Consider the following 14,194-nt stretch of genomic DNA (forward strand, 5'->3'; position numbering starts at 1 on the left):
TGTACAATCATCACGGATGCCATTTTATGCATAGTGTTTTGAGAGAACTTGGTAGTAACGTACCAAAACGGTGTTTATATTTAAAGAAAAATGTGCTAACTAAATGTTATAATTATTGTTTTATATTGTTGTGGGGAAATTGTCTAATTAAATCATCGACACCAATATATTTAAGTAATATTTGTATTTCGTAAGAGTTTCCAAATCCAATACCTCTTTATTTGTTTATTATTTTTTACGTACTATTAACATAGTACTAAAATAGCAAAAATGACGTAATCGTACCATAACAATCTATTACAATACACAAAGTTCGTGCAGAGTACAATTCGAACAATACGTACTATTTCGAGCTCATTTCAACACGAACCAGCTAACGGAAAGGCAGCATTTGACGTTTTGTCATCGTCATCGGTATCGTCAGCTGAATAGCAAAAAAAAAAAAGGTGCAGTGCTGACAGTATTATACGTCAGTCACAATACAACCCTGTCCTTTCTCCTGCGAAAATTGCACATGGCTTGAAGTCTACGCAAGTGCACGACTCCATTTCATGACAATTTCTTGCATTTCAAGTGTTTATTTTTAATAGATTTTTATGTGGAAACGTACATAAAACGGTATTGAACGCAAGTAAGTAAAAATTCGGTGTTAAACGTTTGAGGAGAATATAGAAAAAGTGTGTAGAAAAATAACGTTATAAAATCATTGTGTTTTTGTGTATGTGTAGAAATGTGTACGTGTGCGCGCTAAAATACGAGGAAAAGAGTGCGCGAAAAGCACGGCAGCTTTCATTTAGTAGTATTTCCAAAAAGTAAGTGTACGTCATCAAAGTTTACTGTTTGACCAGACGTTGAGTGAACGTTCGAGGTGGAGATATATGTATGTAATTAGATACAATCCTCACAAAGTGTGAGAGTAGTAAACAGTGTTGCTGTTGTGGAATTTTAACATTTTTGGTAATATGAATGTATATAGTGCGCGGTATTTTCCGTTCTTAATTGTAAATAAGTGTAATAGTACCAAATAATGAAAAAAATAGAACGAAATAGTTACACGGTTTCGTATTTTGCCATAATGCATATTCAACGTTGAATAAGATATAAATTAAAATAGTCATGAAAATTGTAAACAGAAAAAACATGACAAATATTAATTTAATATTAAAATCCAATAAGAATTTTTTCAAAAATTTAAAATTGTACAGTTTTGAGTATAGTGAGAAACTGTACTTTTGCTATAATTGTACGTTATCTGAATGGTACGATGATCTTTCCAAAAATACATGAGGCCTACCAGATAGTCATCGTACAATAGTACGACAGCGAGGTCAACGAGAAAACAGTACTTTTTGCTATACAAACGAGTACGAATGCAGTAGTCGTTCATTTTGTTGCAAATTTACCTGCAAGGCGATCAATGCTAGGAGGAAATGTGAATAGGTGTGAATGCAACAGTGTAAAAATCCAAGTGGTATAAATGAAAACGAAAATTTCTCTTTTGTTGTCAAGTGTTGGTAGCGAAACATTATAAGTAGAAAACAGTGCGACAGTCAGGCTGGCAGATAGACGGTGGAAAAGACGTATCTCACGTTTTTTTTTAATTTGTGGTCGGTTGTCCCTCAGTTTGTGTGATTAATGGCTGCCGTAGACTAGGTGAATTAAAATTTCTAGCAAAAAATTGCACACAACAAGAAAAGACAATTGTTTTATACTAAGCTTAAAAACGTAAAAAATATAATATGTAATATCTAATTTTTCGACTACTGCATGTGTGTGTGTGAGAAAATGTGCGAGAGTAACAAAAACCATGAAAGTCAATAGAATATGCGAAAAAGGGAACAGAAGGGAAGAACGGTGTAAGCAACAGAACAGACAAAAGAAAATTGCCACGAAGTGGATGCGAGTGACAACGAACATATCAAAATTATTGAATTGGATTTGTTTGAATAAAAAGTAATGAAACTGCAAAAGTGAGCAATTAATCGAAAGCGATACGATAATAATGAAAGTTTGAAGAAATAAACACAAATAATTGTATAAAGAAAAATTGAATTAAAATTTTTCTAAAAAATAAAAAAAAAATCACAGAGAAAACCCAACCTTGTTTCGTTTCGTTCCAATTGCAAAAAACGCAGTACACGTTTATTTTGCGCTCTCTTGACATTTCAGAGAACGCTGTTTTTGAATTGTGAAAAGAAAAGGGGTAACAAATAATACAAAAGGGAGGAAAACCTTTGGGACTTACAAGGAAAATTTTAGTAGTAAAAGTGAATAATTGTGCTATTTTTTCTTGTTTTAATGATAAGAAAACTTAAGTAAAGTCAATGTTTAAATTATTTGACGTTTTTTTTTTTGTCTTTCCGAAAACTTTTAAAATATGTTAATAATTGTGTTGATATAAATTTTTTTTTCTGTTTGCATTTTACAGAGTATTCTCATCGAGGAAGGTGCAACGTTGAAGTTGAAATAAAGGCCACTTACAAAGTAAAACTGAATATATAGTACATATATATATTACCAACGCATTCATAACCCCCGAGAAAAGGCCAAAACAACTTTCGTTTGATAACACGAAAATTTCCATTAGAAACTCGCCGTAAAAAATTAACACTTGAAGTCTAGTGTGCAGCAAGAGCAATTAAGAAATTGTAGTATCAAAGTAAAGTCATCAAAAAGTCAGTGTAAATAAACCACATAACAACCAAAATGTCTGGTGAGGAAACGTCCGCTGATCGCAATGTCGAAATTTGGAAAATCAAGAAGCTCATAAAGAGTTTGGAAATGGCACGCGGGTAAGTGATTTAGACGTTCAATCACAAATTCGAATACAATTTTTTAGAATGTATAGTATCGCACGAATTAGTTGAAAATAGTTTCTGTTTAATATGCTGGAATTTGTTTGAAAAGAAGAATTATACTTTTATTTTTTGAGACTTTTCTTGTTAAATAAATTTCTAATTTGTACATGTCACCCATTGTAATACCATCTATAAGTAACATTGTTTATGTGCAACTTGTGCTGTTATATTTTTCGTTCCACTTTAAAACAACCACTGTTTACATTGGAGCTACAAGCACATTTTGCCACCCACTCAACACTAATACTCTGTATATATACCCCCCTACGCTTACAAATGCTACTTTGTAGCAGCATCATAAGCTTAACTGACTGGCTGGCATTGGCAGCTGTTGTGTGGCGCCCTCATTTTACTAAATCAGCTACATATCTGCTACTCGTTTTTTTCAGTTGTGGAGTTAGAGGGTGGTTATTTGTTTTGCAATACGCTTCTATAGAGTTTGACTCATTATAGCGAAGAAAACTCCTTTATTACTCCTCTTTTCCTTCTCGTTTGCGGCATGCATTGGATCCCTTGCCTTCTTACTTGCTCCACTGAGTGTATTTGTCCCTAATTGCCATACTTGTGCAATGCATGCTCAAACAATCGTGCGTGCTGCACACGATGCACCGACAATGGTAATATAATAATAAATAGAAAGAAAAATGTATGCATTATTTTGTGTTAATTTTTATGTACATACTACATTGCAATTTTATGGCATACCATGCTTAATTATTATAACAACCAAGGCTGGGTTTCAACTTTTAACTATTTGAATTGTGTTGTGATATTACATATTTATTATTATTGATTTATTTTGATATAAGGTTTGTGAATTAAAGCAGCTGTTAGTTATATTTCGAAGAAAGTTGTATATTTCCATTGCTTGGCAAATGTTTTAGGAATATATATTTTAATTTTCAGCGGGTTACAATATGAAATAAAAATGTATTTTACTCGTTCATATTCATTTATAATAACCGATTTAGTTAATTTCAAGCTATATAAGTAAATGATCCAAAAAGTAAATTAATTTATAAAGTATATAAATATGTTTGCTCATATCTATATAATTGATAGACTTACGTAGCTTTCTACTCATTTCGTTTAATATGCTTTCTGCGTGTTCAAGGTATATGTACATGCATTCATTGGATTATATGTATGTACATATATTTGTTGTTTATTTTATTTACATGCAATCGTGTGCAGCACATAAAATTGAATTTAAATCTATTTGTTTTGCAATATTACTTTTGTGACACCATTTTTTATTTATGTTTGTTATATCGTTGTTTGTTTTATTTGGTGTACCTTAATTTGTTGATTGTACAGGGTATATAAAGTTTGCCATGTAGTTTGTAACACCCAGAAGGAAACGGCGGAGACCCTATAAAATATATGTATACATATACAAATGATCATCCGAACTCAAGGCTTAAAACCAAGTTCTTGCATGAAAATTTTTTTTGATAAAATATATTTCCGAAATTTTGAACCATTTTAGCATAAAGCTGCCATACAAACTGACCGATTGAAATTCAGTTCTTGTAACATATGGTAATTTTTTATTTTATTTCTGAAAGCTATTATAGCTTCGCTGCAACCGAATTATTATTTTTTCTTGTTTAGTTTCAATAATATAGTTTTGTTCAAATGAGAGTACTATTAAATGATATTCATATATGTTACTTATAAGTTTTATTCGATTTTTCTATAATGATCTGAATTTGCATATAAACTAATATAAGCACATGTGTATATGTCTTGATTAAATTTGCCCAATTATGCACTGCTGCATACGCCATCATCTACAATCAGCTAAAAGGAAGTGAGTGTAAAAGCAAAGCAAATGTCTTGGCGTTGCTGATTCATCAGGCATCAGCTGGTTAGGTGGGAAGTAGAGTATACAAGTATTAGCGCGTGTCTTTGTTTGTTACATTTTTTTTCATCATTTTCATTTCATTATCGTTTATTAAAGATTAGCTTTTCTAATAATTGTGTGAAAGTTAGATATGAAAAAACGGAAACAATAAAAATTAAATAAAATAATTTAAGGTCATATGAATTAATTTTGATGATTGGAAGCGGGTTTAATAATATTTAAAAAAAATTTATTTGGCTGTATTTTTTAATTTTTACTATATATATTTTTTTATTTTACTATATTTTTTTATGTTACTATATTTTTAGTCTATTTCAATTCGAGAAAGTTACATTTCTTTTGTTTATATAAATATTATATATGTATATTATTTTATATAGTTTTTTTTATTCTACTATATTTTTAATTCGAATTCTTTTTTTTTTTTGTTTTTTGTTTATATAAATATTTTACATACCATATATGTATGCATGTACATGTATTATTTTATATTATACATTTTATTTTTTATTATTTTTTTATTATACATTTTATTTTTTATTATTTTTGTATTCGTATTTATTTTCATATCAATAATGACAAATTTGGTTTCATTCATCTCTTAAACTTTGTCGGTCCGTTACTCTCCAATTTACATTGTCCAATTTTTTGTTTATTTTCCTTATATATTTTTGATTACTTTACATTCCTTTTTACGTTTTTCGCACTATCTTGCAAAGTTTTCAGCCAACAACTTTAGCAGCAGTAACAGCATTACCAAATTACTTGTTTTTATTGTTGTAGCAACTGCTTGCCAAAGCTGTCAGCAGCGAACTAATGTTTTCTGCTTTGCGTCGGTTTGAACTGGACTTTGTTGGCTGCGACTGGTGACAGCAAGCGTGCAGCAGTTAACTTTGCAGCTCACAATTTTTGCACCACACACCTTTTTGCAAAGCCACAACAAACATAAGTATATTTTTGATAACGTATTTTTATTTTTGCAGAACCGTTTGTGAGTATGCTTTGAAGTTGCAGCAGCTCTAATGCTGCAACTAACACTGCGGCTCACCAGTAAACATCATTGCTGTTGTTACTTTGCTAAATACTGTTGGGTAACATGTTGACTGCATTACCGCATATTTTCAACGTCTTCACTTAGAGTCACACCTGCCCTTTTTCATCAGTGCTTCTATTTCTATATGTGTTTCTTCGTTGAAAACTTTATTTGAGTTTTTATTTCATGTGTTTGTTCATAAAAGCAGTTTTAACTGGAAATAGTGAATTTTTGCCATGAATCCGTTGCTTTGCTCTATCCTCTTTCTTTCTTCATATAATTCATGCCATACTACATACACTCATATCAGCTACAAGCTACATAATTGTTACCCAATGTTTAAGTCGACCAATCGAGCTACCAAGAATAACCTTTCCATCTATGTTAACAGCTGTTGTTGTTTTTAGTACGCACTTGCTCTTAATTTTAGATAGTATACATTACTTGTCCGTGCTGATAACGTAAATGTGCTTTGCTTACTTGCTGGCTGGCTTGCTTGGTTGCTTCTAACTCGGTTCGACCAATTTGCACCGGTTTGAAGTTGTGCCAACTCGTATTTGGCGAGCAACGAAGCATGAAAGACAAGAAAAATTGTTTTTCAAAAAACAAAGCTAAACTGAAACTGCCTTGAATTGAATTTTTTGCAATTCTTGGCACTGGTTTTGTTGTTATCAATGCTGCGGGGTTAACACATTTTATTGGATACAAAGTTACAGTGTCATCAATTGGTTGTTTCAGAACTAGAAATGTAAATGTTGCGCAATAATGTGAAGGATGTCAACATTTATGCTTGACAGTGTAGTTTTTTTTTGTGCTTAGAGCTGTTTGCAAGATTATATGATTGTTATATAAGTGGTAGATGTATTTCGTTCAATGACGATCTTAGTCGATTTAGCGTTGTCGCTCAGTTTATGAGATATCGATCTGAAATTTGGCACACGTCCTTTTCTCCCCTTATAGCTTCGGTGCAACTTGGGTCTTTTTATTTATTTTTAATTTTTAATAATAAAATATATATAGTTTTTGGTTTAATAACATATATATTTTTTCTTTAATAATATTTTTTTTTTCTGTAATATATTTTTTTTTCTGTAATAATATATATATTTTTTTCCGTAATAATATATATTTTTCCTTTAATTATATACATATTTTTTCTTTAATAATATATGTTGCGTCTAATATAAATTTATTTGCTTTCTCTCTTTGCAGTAACGGTACAAGCATGATTTCATTAATCATACCGCCAAAGGATCAAATCTCACGTGTCAGCAAAATGTTGGCCGATGAATTCGGCACAGCGTCGAACATTAAGTCACGTGTCAATCGTTTGTCCGTCTTGGGCGCCATTACATCGGTACAACATAGGCTTAAATTATACACCAAAGGTCAGTTATTTAGTTTTTTTGCCCTAACACAAATTTTTTATTAACAAATTACCAAATCTACCACATTTACAGTGCCTCCAAATGGTCTGGTCATCTACTGCGGCACCATTGTCACAGAAGAGGGCAAAGAGAAGAAGGTGAATATTGATTTTGAACCCTTCAAGCCGATCAATACGTCGCTATATTTATGCGATAACAAGTTCCACACTGAAGCGTTGACCGCTTTACTGGCCGATGATAATAAATTCGGTTTCATCGTGATGGACGGTAATGGCGCTCTCTTTGGTACACTACAAGGTAATACACGTGAAGTACTGCACAAATTCACTGTCGATCTGCCGAAGAAGCACGGGCGTGGTGGTCAGTCAGCGTTGCGTTTCGCACGTCTGCGTATGGAGAAACGTCACAATTATGTGCGTAAAGTGGCCGAAGTTGCTACGCAATTGTTCATAACAAATGATAAACCGAATATTGCGGGCTTAATTTTGGCCGGTAGTGCGGACTTTAAGACCGAGTTGAGTCAATCCGATATGTTCGATCCTGTAAGTACTGAAAATACTATTATGAATACGCCTGTGTTAAATTCTATCATATTTTTTTCACCACCTTGTTTTTGTTTTTGTATAGAGACTGCAATCCAAGGTTATCAAGCTGGTGGATGTCTCATATGGCGGTGAGAATGGTTTTAATCAAGCGATAGAACTGGCGGCAGAGTCATTGCAGAATGTCAAATTCATACAAGAGAAGAAACTCATTGGTCGTTACTTTGATGAAATTTCTCAGGTGTGTGGCAGTTATTTAGTTTATGTCTAAAAAGTTGCAATTTCGAAATTGAACAGCTTGTACTGTAAATATTACGTGCTCGAAAATATTTCATATTTTTTACTTATTACTTTTAGGACACGGGCAAATATTGTTTTGGTGTAGAGGATACCTTGCGCGCCTTGGAATTGGGTTCCGTTGAGACTTTAATCTGTTGGGAAAATTTAGATATACAACGTTATGTGTTGAAGAATCATGCGAACTCGACGTCGAATACAGTATTGCATTTGACGCCCGAACAAGAGAAGGACAAGTCACATTTCACCGACAAGGAAGTGAGTTTATAAGCACAGAAATTCGAAATCGAAATCGAAAATATTAAATTCCGTTTATTTTTTTCTTGCATATTTTTGTTTTTTTTTTTTTTGGTTGTATTTTTGTTGTAAATATTATATTTGTTTCATATTTTGTTTTATTTTTGGTTTTGCTGGTATTTTTGAATTTCAAAAAAAATTTTTATATTGTTTTTTATGTATTTTTTTTATTGTATTTTTTTTCGTATTTTTTTTTGTATTTTTTGTTTTTTTTTGTACTTTTTGGTTAATTTTTGTATTGTGTTTTTTAATTTTTTTTATTTCTTAATTTTTTTTTATTTTTTGTTGTATTTTTAATTTTTTTTTAAATTTATTTTTGCTGTATTATTTTAATTATTTTGTTTATTTTTGTATTTTTTTATTGTATATTTTATTTATTTTTGTTTTTAATTTCTTTTTGTATATTTTTTGTTTTGTTGTATTTTGTTATTTATTTTTGTATATTTTTTTGGTTTTTTTTGTTATTTTTTTTATTGTATTATTTTGTTTTATTTTTTTATTGTATTTTTGTATGTTGTATTTACTTTTTTTTTTTTTTGTATTTTCTTTTTTTATTTTTTGTATTTTTTTGGTTGTATTTGTATTTTTGTTATATTTTTTGTTGTATTTCTTATTTGATTTATTATTTTTTATATTATTGTAAACGCCTTTCATACATTTACAGAGTGGCGTTGAAATGGAATTAATCGAGTCTCAACCGCTGCTCGAATGGTTGGCGAACAACTACAAAATGTTCGGTGCTACACTTGAGATTATTACGGACAAATCTCAAGAGGGCAGTCAGTTTGTGCGCGGTTTCGGTGGCATTGGTGGTAAGTTTCATGCGGCTTTTTGTAAAAGTAGTACCATTTTTATTTTCTATGTAAGAAAATCTCACAGAAATTTAGCGCTTAACAATTTTTCTACGTAGTCTAACGTTTCTGAGATTTACGAAATATTATTAAACTGATTTTAAATTTTAAAGTAACTGTTCGTTCGGTTTTTGAATATCAAGTAAATCAACTGCTGAGGGAGGCGTTTTTTTTTATAACCTAACCTCTTTTAAATGCATATAGTTTAAAAGCCTACGTCTCGGTTTCTTAGCATAAAATTTCTGTGAAATTAGCGCTTATAATTTGTTGCTTATTTTTAAAAAATATAATGTACTGTAATATTAAGAAAAGTTTGGCTAAATGACGAAATTTCTCTTTCTCTCTTTTTTATTCCTTGTCGCTGCTTATGTAAATGGCTAATATAAATACAAACAAAAAATATATTAATTGTGGCATTATGCGAAAAAACACAACTATTCCAATTATTCCCCCATCGACGTTCCCTTTTCTCCAAATCAAAAATTATTATTCCTCACTTTTTGTTTGTTCACTTATATTTTGTGCCTTTTTTCACTTCTACACACTGCGTATTGCACTTACCATCCATATTTCAACTACATATTTAATTTGTGTGGATTTTTTGTAAACTTTTATCAGGGATTTTACGCTATAAAGTCGACTTTCAATCACTGCAGGCTGACGAACCATTGGAGGATGTTGATCTTGATGACTATTAAGCGAAACAAAAAGATACACCTCCATTTCATCTCGAATCTATTTCTCACGTTGCTACAATTTATATATATATATATTCATATATAAATTCTTTTGCAACACACTTGGCAACAACAAAGCAAAATTAAAAGTATATTACTGTAGTGATCATATGTAGCAGGTTTTTTTTTGTGAATTTTTCGCATAAACTAATTTTAATACACTGTAAGAAATCAAATGCTAACACGAAATCAGTAGTTAAGTTGCAGTCAGTTTTAAAGTACATTAAAAATGCGTGCGCACGCAACTTGCAAATTTCTGGTACGCAATATTTTTTGTTCAGCTCTATTCGTCATGATAACTTTTCAAAAATTCTTTGTTTTCAAATGTAGAAACGCAATAACAAATTCGATTCTTAAATTCACTTTTACAATTGGCGTGTAAACGAAACACAAACAACCAAACTTGAAATACACAGGAAAAAGGCAACGACCTCGTAAATTATTTATTGTCGCGTCGAAAGCCGCCTAGAAGTTGGTTTAATGAAAATGAAAATAAAAACAAAACTAATTATATTTATATAACAAAATACTAAACAAAAAAATAGTTAATGAGAGCCATACGTTCAAATTCAATTTAAATAAATCAATAAAATTTAATAAATAATAAATAAAAAACTGAGAGTAAAAACGTAATTTATAAATGCATACAAAACACCTATATTACCTACCAACGTAAATAATAACACATAAATGCAAAAAAAAAGTAATAAAAAAAAAACCATACGTACACATATACAGTATATATACATAAATATATATTTCAACAAGGATAAATAAAAAGATGAATGAATTCAAACATACAAAGTAAACAAATTACGTCTTCAAAATTCTTGAACTTGCTTACGCTTAGAGTGAAAAAATTGTTTAAATACAAAAGGAAGCTATAATACCCCTCACATATGCAGTTATTATAGCATAAAAGCGTATAAAAAGATATTTTTCTAAATTTTGATTGTTCTATAAACTGAACAGTCAGCTATATGCTATAGTAGTCCGATCTAAATAATTTATTCAGAGCTTACAGCCTTGCCGAATTTTATGAAGATATCTTGTCAAATAAAAAAGTTTTCCATATAAGAATTGAATTTTGAACGTTCAGTTTGTATGAGCGCTATATGCTATAGTGGGTCGATATCGGCAATTCCGACAAATTGACCGCTTTTTGTAGAAAAAATAATGTGTGCATAATTGTATTATATTATATTGTATCCGACGTTTCCTTCTGGTTGTTACAAACTTCGTGGCAAACTTAATATACCCTGTTTAGCGTCTAAAGTTATTGCATCAAAAATGAACGCGTATGTACATGGAATATTGACCGCTGAAAATTTCAGCAACCGCTTCTAGATATTTTTTCCAACCTATAGCGTTTCTAAAAGCAGCTCTTTTACTTTTTTTTTATTTATTGATATCTATTCAGCTGTTACAATAACCTCTACAAACTTATAATATGTAAGTTTGGTGTGACGTTAAGTCGTCGACGTCATTGCAGATATCGCTGCTGCAATTGTCTCTTTCAATCAAGTACATTTTCTTGAAAGCCGCATAAAGTAAACACAATTTGTATATTACGCGCAAATATACTTATACTTGCATATATGTAGGTATAAGGGGTGGAATAAAAATTATTTTTAATTTTATTATACCAGTTTCCAAGAATTTGTAGCAAAACGTCATGCAAGGAATATTTTCAAACGAATTATGTATTTAAACACCCTTATAGTGCTATATGTGCGCAAAATTTCTACAATTCGTTATCATTTCAAGCAATATACATACATTTAATATTTAGAATTTACAATACAATTTATTCTTTTTTATTGTTAATTTTCTTGTAATAATTTCAATATTTAATTTTTTTATTGCAAATCTTTTTTTTAATGTTTAGTTTGTTTCTAATTTTAATTTTTTTGTTATTGCAAATATATTTTTTCTACTTTTTATTAACATTTAATCTATTTATTCCAAATATTTTTTTTTAATTTATATTCGACTGCAAAAAATTTTTCTATGCACATTTTTATTTGTATTTGCATTCATAAATGCGATTTTTCATATACATGTTTTTTTATTTTAAATTTGAAAATTTATTCTTTTAATCAAATTTTTATTTTCAATATTTATTTTTTTTACTTAATTAATTTTTTTACTTAATATTTTGGTTTTTACTTAATATTTTTTTTTACTTAATATTTATTTTTTTTTATTCCAACCTTTTTTTTTTGTTAATTTTTCTTTAACTGCAATCAATTGAACAAATAAAATTGGCCCTTTTCTATGCAAACTTCTATTTTTGTTTACATAAATATGAGTTTCTTATAACAAAAATCGTTTTAGCCAATCAAATTGTTGCGAAACCATATACTTTTATTTATTCCAAAAAATTTTGTTAAAACCCTTATCATCCTGTCGTTTATTCCACCAATTGACCTTTATCCTTTGCGTTTGTGCTTTCCGTGCCTTGTAAATCCACACACTCTGTAAGCGTAAAAATTAGCCAAGTGCGCTAGTTTAACTGCTAAGGCAACCAAATACATACATTTGTATGTATGTATGTACAAGTCTTAGAGGTAAATATTGCTGCGTAAAAATCATTCTTGCATTTTACTTAATTAATTTCATCATTTGTAGCATAATGCATACAATTTATTGCATTTTCTTTTTACTTTTTGTTTTCAAGTAAATTCTGACTTTATTTTTTTATGTAATTCGTATGTGTAAAATGTTATTTATTGGTATACATATGTTCTATGTACATATGTACATATGTGGACTGTGTTTCTTGCTACAAAATTTATTAAATAATAAAAAAGTAATTTAGCGTTTAATTTTGTCAACAAATTTTATTTATTTAGACGCCTAACACACGGTTCAGTTTTTATTTTATTTTTATTTAATTATTATTTTCATTTATCAATAATATTATTTATATTTTGTGCGCTCATTTGCACACAATTAACTCCAAATGTAATACTAATGTAGACTTTCTTCTTTTCTTTCAATTTTTCTTTACACTTCTGCAGGTATTTTACGCTACAAAGTGGACTTCCAGAGTATGCAACTCGAAGATGATGAGAATGATTACTACGACATAGATGACTATTAGACAATTAATGTTTTTTGTTTTTTTTTTATACTTAAAAAAAAATTTTCTTCCATTTGCAAAAATAATGAAAAATATATTTAAATCAAAAAGAACAATCTATTAAAAAAAAACACCCACTTCCAATACAAGCGTAACTCTGCTGACATCACAAAGTGAAACAGCGTGCGAATATTCATCGAATTGTTGATGTCAAAAGATAATTGTTAAAAATCATCGAAAAAATAGTTGTATATATATATATATATGTATGTATGTAACTAAGAAGAAACACATAAAAAAAATTCCCTAATCCAGAAGACTCATAGCAAGCAATACCTCAAATGGAAGTAGCGTGTCGTATAATGCCAGCAAAGCGGTAAAACAATATTGTAGCGTACAACCAACTGGGATCATTATTTTAACAGCACTACCGCGCATGAATCGGGACCAACAACAACAGCAATTGTGGTAAAAGTCGAAAAGTTTCGTCGGCGCATTTGCATATGTGCATACGTTTATACCACTGTATTTGGTTTATGACTGGCGTGCGCCCTGTTGTCGTTGAAACAGTTCATTGTGCATCAAACACACACACACACGAAACTACATCGTGCTTCGTCTACCTGTCTGTCTGTTACTGCCTGCAAAGCAGACGTCACGTTTTCGACGTCAGCAAAGCATTTTTCGCGTCTAACAGCATTTTTTGGATTCTACGCAAATAAATTAGAAACAAAAAAATATATATTTAACAATTTCATTTGCGAAGAAAATAATTTTGTTAATTTAAAAAGAAAACTGATGTAATTTATATACACATATACAACAATATAGAAATATACAGAATTAGAAAAGGCAAAAAAAAAACTTGTAAAATAAAAAGAACTGCTACCAATAACATCAAAATATATGAGGAACCACGAAATAAACAAGAATTTAACGGCTAATAAAGTTAAAAACAAAGCAAAAAAGCTGTCAAGTTGCTGTTAATTTATTCCTTTTTTTTTTAACTGAGAAATTTTTTAGGTTAAAGTACGAATTATGCTAAGGGATAACTATTATAACATAAAGCCGTTATGATTGAGTTTGTATACTCGGTGAGTCGTACAAACTAAATCGGTGCACTAATGGAGTGTTGTGTTTGTTCTAGCCAATATTTAATGCATAGGCTAGCTATTGCCAAGATCATCTAATAAGTTGCAAAAGTAAACTTTCTATAAGGATTGAACTACATATATTCCC

General features: G+C 30.1%; 1 protein-coding gene across 4 annotated transcripts; it reads left to right on the forward strand.

The window, feature by feature from the left end:
• The first annotated feature begins 470 nt into the window (after nt 1-470).
• eRF1 (eukaryotic release factor 1) lies at nt 471-13,923 on the forward strand. 4 transcript variants are annotated; one of them, XM_014241242.3, is made up of 9 exons: nt 475-631; nt 729-812; nt 2,429-2,792; nt 6,971-7,146; nt 7,219-7,688; nt 7,774-7,929; nt 8,046-8,243; nt 8,947-9,094; nt 12,894-13,923. In XM_014241242.3, exons 3-9 carry the CDS (start codon nt 2,707-2,709, stop codon nt 12,974-12,976), a joined length of 1,317 nt encoding a protein of 438 aa, XP_014096717.1. In that variant the 5' UTR covers nt 475-631; nt 729-812; nt 2,429-2,706; the 3' UTR covers nt 12,977-13,923. The 4 variants fall into 4 exon arrangements, with proteins under 4 accessions (XP_014096715.1, XP_036214153.1, XP_014096717.1 ...); XM_014241240.3 differs by lacking the exon at nt 729-812 and having other exon boundaries at nt 471-631; XM_036358260.2 differs by lacking the exons at nt 729-812; nt 12,894-13,923 and adding an exon at nt 9,752-10,683 and having other exon boundaries at nt 471-631.
• The last annotated feature ends 271 nt before the right edge of the window (nt 13,924-14,194 follow it).

Source organism: Bactrocera oleae, chromosome 6 (genome assembly GCF_042242935.1).
Source record: "Bactrocera oleae isolate idBacOlea1 chromosome 6, idBacOlea1, whole genome shotgun sequence".
Lineage (NCBI taxonomy): Eukaryota > Metazoa > Arthropoda > Insecta > Diptera > Tephritidae > Bactrocera > Bactrocera oleae.